This window comes from Perognathus longimembris, chromosome 24, assembly GCF_023159225.1.
Source record: "Perognathus longimembris pacificus isolate PPM17 chromosome 24, ASM2315922v1, whole genome shotgun sequence".
Classification (NCBI taxonomy): Eukaryota; Metazoa; Chordata; class Mammalia; order Rodentia; family Heteromyidae; genus Perognathus; species Perognathus longimembris.
In genome coordinates this window covers 29140133-29142948 of record NC_063184.1, presented here as the reverse complement: position 1 = coordinate 29142948, position 2816 = coordinate 29140133, and the positions used below count along the sequence as shown (strand labels likewise).

The 2816-nt window shown below is 69.1% G+C and overlaps 1 protein-coding gene across 1 annotated transcript; it reads left to right on the top strand.

Moving 5' to 3' along the window:
- The first annotated feature begins 443 nt into the window (after positions 1-443).
- On the top strand, positions 444-2116 carry Pou4f2 (POU class 4 homeobox 2). The gene is given in 3 exon segments (XM_048333663.1): positions 444-722; positions 1171-1272; positions 1274-2116. Coding segments are annotated over 3 exon segments (1224 nt in total).
- The last annotated feature ends 700 nt before the right edge of the window (positions 2117-2816 follow it).

Sequence of the window (2816 nt, the reverse complement as noted above, 5' to 3'; positions counted from 1 at the left end):
AGCCACGCTTCCCGGGCGGGGAGGGCGGCGGCGCGGGGGGAGGGAGGGAGGGAGGCGGGAGGAGGGCGGGGGCGCGGGGCCGGCGCGGGGAGCGGGGACTATAACTCCGCGGCCTCGAGGAGGAGCGGGGGCACTTTGGGGCGCTGAGGTCTGCAGCCAGCGCGGCACCCCGGAGCCGGGCAGCGGCTGCGAGCGGCGGCAGCCGGGGTGGGGGTGGGGGGGGCGCGGCGGAGCGCGCAGCCCGCGGCCGGGGGGCCGCTGAGCCGGGGCGGCGGGGAGGCGGGCGCGCGGGACTCGGCACCGCGGCGCGGTCGCGGGGTTAGGGGGGCGGCGGGGGGCGCGGCGGGGCGGGAGGGGAAGCCCCCTTCCCCGGGGCGCCCTCGGCGGCGCCCGGCGCCGGTCCCGCAGAGCCCCGGGCGCGGGGGGCCGCGGCGGGCGGGAAGATGATGATGATGTCCCTGAACAGCAAGCAGGCGTTTAGCCTGCCGCACGGCGCCAGCCTGCACGTGGAGCCCAAGTACTCGGCCCTGCACAGCAGCGCCTCGCCGGGCTCCGCGGCGCCCGCCGCGCCCGCCGCCAGCTCCCCCAGCAGCTCGGGCAACGCGGGCGGCGGCGGCGGCGGGGGCCGGGCCGGCGGCAGCGGCGGCGGCGGCGGCGGCGGCGGCGGCGGCGGCGGCGGGAGCTCGGAGGCGATGCGGAGAGCTTGTCTGCCAACCCCACCGGTGTGTATCCCCGCGCCCGCGCCCGCGCCGCTCGCCGGCCCCCCGGAGCCGCATCCGCTTGATGTTTTTTTCATGCGTGCGCAGCAAATCACCCCGCGCCTCCAACCGCGTGGCCCCCCTCTCGCTCTCCCGTAGGCAGCGGCTCTGGCCGGGCCTATTAATTTTTATGACCTGGGATCGGGGCCGGGGTGGCGCGGTGCGTCCTCTCCGCGCCTCTCACTCCTCCTCCTCCTCCTCCTCCTCCTCCTCCTCCTCCTCCCGCCTCCCCTCCGCGCGTTTTCGGGGGGCCCGCTCGCGGCGGTCCGCGGGTGCCGGCGTGATGAGCGATTGCGGGGACCGGGGCGTGCGGCCGGCGCGCTGAGGCGGGGAGCGGCCGGGCCGGGGCTTTCGGGGGAGCGCGCGCAATTCCCTGCTGAGCGTCATGTGCGCCTTCTACTTGCCATTGCAGAGCAATCTATTCGGCGGGCTGGACGAGAGTCTGCTGGCCCGGGCCGAGGCTCTGGCCGCTGTGGACATCGTCTCCCAAAGCAAGAGCCACCACCACCACCACCCCGCCCCACCACAGCCCCTTCAAACCCGACGCCACGTACCACACCATGAACACCATCCCCTGCACGTCGGCGGCTTCCTCCTCCTCCGTGCCCATCTCGCACCCGTCCGCGCTGGCCGGCACCCACCACCACCATCACCACCACCACCACCACCACCAGCCGCACCAGGCGCTGGAGGGCGAGCTGCTGGAGCACCTGAGTCCCGGGCTGGCCCTGGGCGCCATGGCGGGCCCCGACGGCGCGGTGGTGTCCACGCCGGCGGCGCACGCGCCGCACATGGCCACCATGAACCCCATGCACCAGGCGGCGCTGAGCATGGCCCACGCGCACGGGCTGCCGTCGCACATGGCCTGCATGAGCGACGTGGACGCCGACCCGCGGGACCTGGAGGCGTTCGCCGAGCGCTTCAAGCAGCGGCGCATCAAGCTGGGGGTGACCCAGGCCGACGTGGGCTCGGCGCTGGCCAACCTCAAGATCCCCGGCGTGGGCTCGCTCAGCCAGAGCACCATCTGCAGGTTCGAGTCGCTCACGCTGTCGCACAACAACATGATCGCGCTCAAGCCCATCCTGCAGGCCTGGCTGGAGGAGGCGGAGAAGTCCCACCGCGAGAAGCTCACCAAGCCCGAGCTCTTCAACGGCGCCGAGAAGAAGCGCAAGCGCACGTCCATCGCCGCGCCCGAGAAGCGCTCGCTCGAAGCCTACTTCGCCATCCAGCCGCGGCCCTCCTCCGAGAAGATCGCCGCCATCGCCGAGAAGCTGGATCTCAAGAAGAACGTGGTGCGCGTCTGGTTCTGCAACCAGAGGCAGAAGCAGAAGCGCATGAAGTACTCGGCCGGCATCTAGAGAGCCCCGGGGCCGCCCGCCCGCCCGCCCGCCCGCCCTCCCGCCGCGCTCTCCATCTCTCTCTCTCTCTCTCTCTCTCTCTCTCTCTCACTCTCTCTCTCTCTCTCTCTCTCTCTCTCCATCTCTCTCCTCCCTCCCCACCCCCACCGGTCTCCTGCCTCTCCACCTCTCCGTGTCTGTCTGTCTCTCTCTTTTCTCCCTCTCTTCTTTTTCCATCTATCTCCTGTCTCTCTGTCTGTCTGTCTGTCTGCCTCTCCCTCGTCTCTCTCTCATTCTCTCTCCATCTCACACCTGTCTCCATCTCCTGTCTCTCCACCTCTCTGTGTCTGTCTGTCTCTCCCTCGTCTCTCATTCTCTCTCCATCTCTCACCTGTCTCCATCTATCTCCTGTCTCTCCATCTCTCCTGTCTCTGTCTGTCTGTCTGTCTCCTCTCTCTCATTCTCTCTCCATCTCACACCTGTCTCTCCATCTATCCTCTCCATCTCTGTCTGTCTCTCCCTCATCTCTCTTTCTCCATCTCGCACCTGTCTCCATCTATCTCCTGTCTCTCTGTCTCTCTCTGTGTCTCTGTCTGTCTCTGTCTCTCTGTCTCTGTCTCTCTCTCTGTCTCTCTCTCTCTCTCTCATCTCCTCTCTCCTGCTTCTTTCCTTTCCATGTTGGGCGACCAGAAAGAAGTCCAGTCAATGTGAATCCTGACAA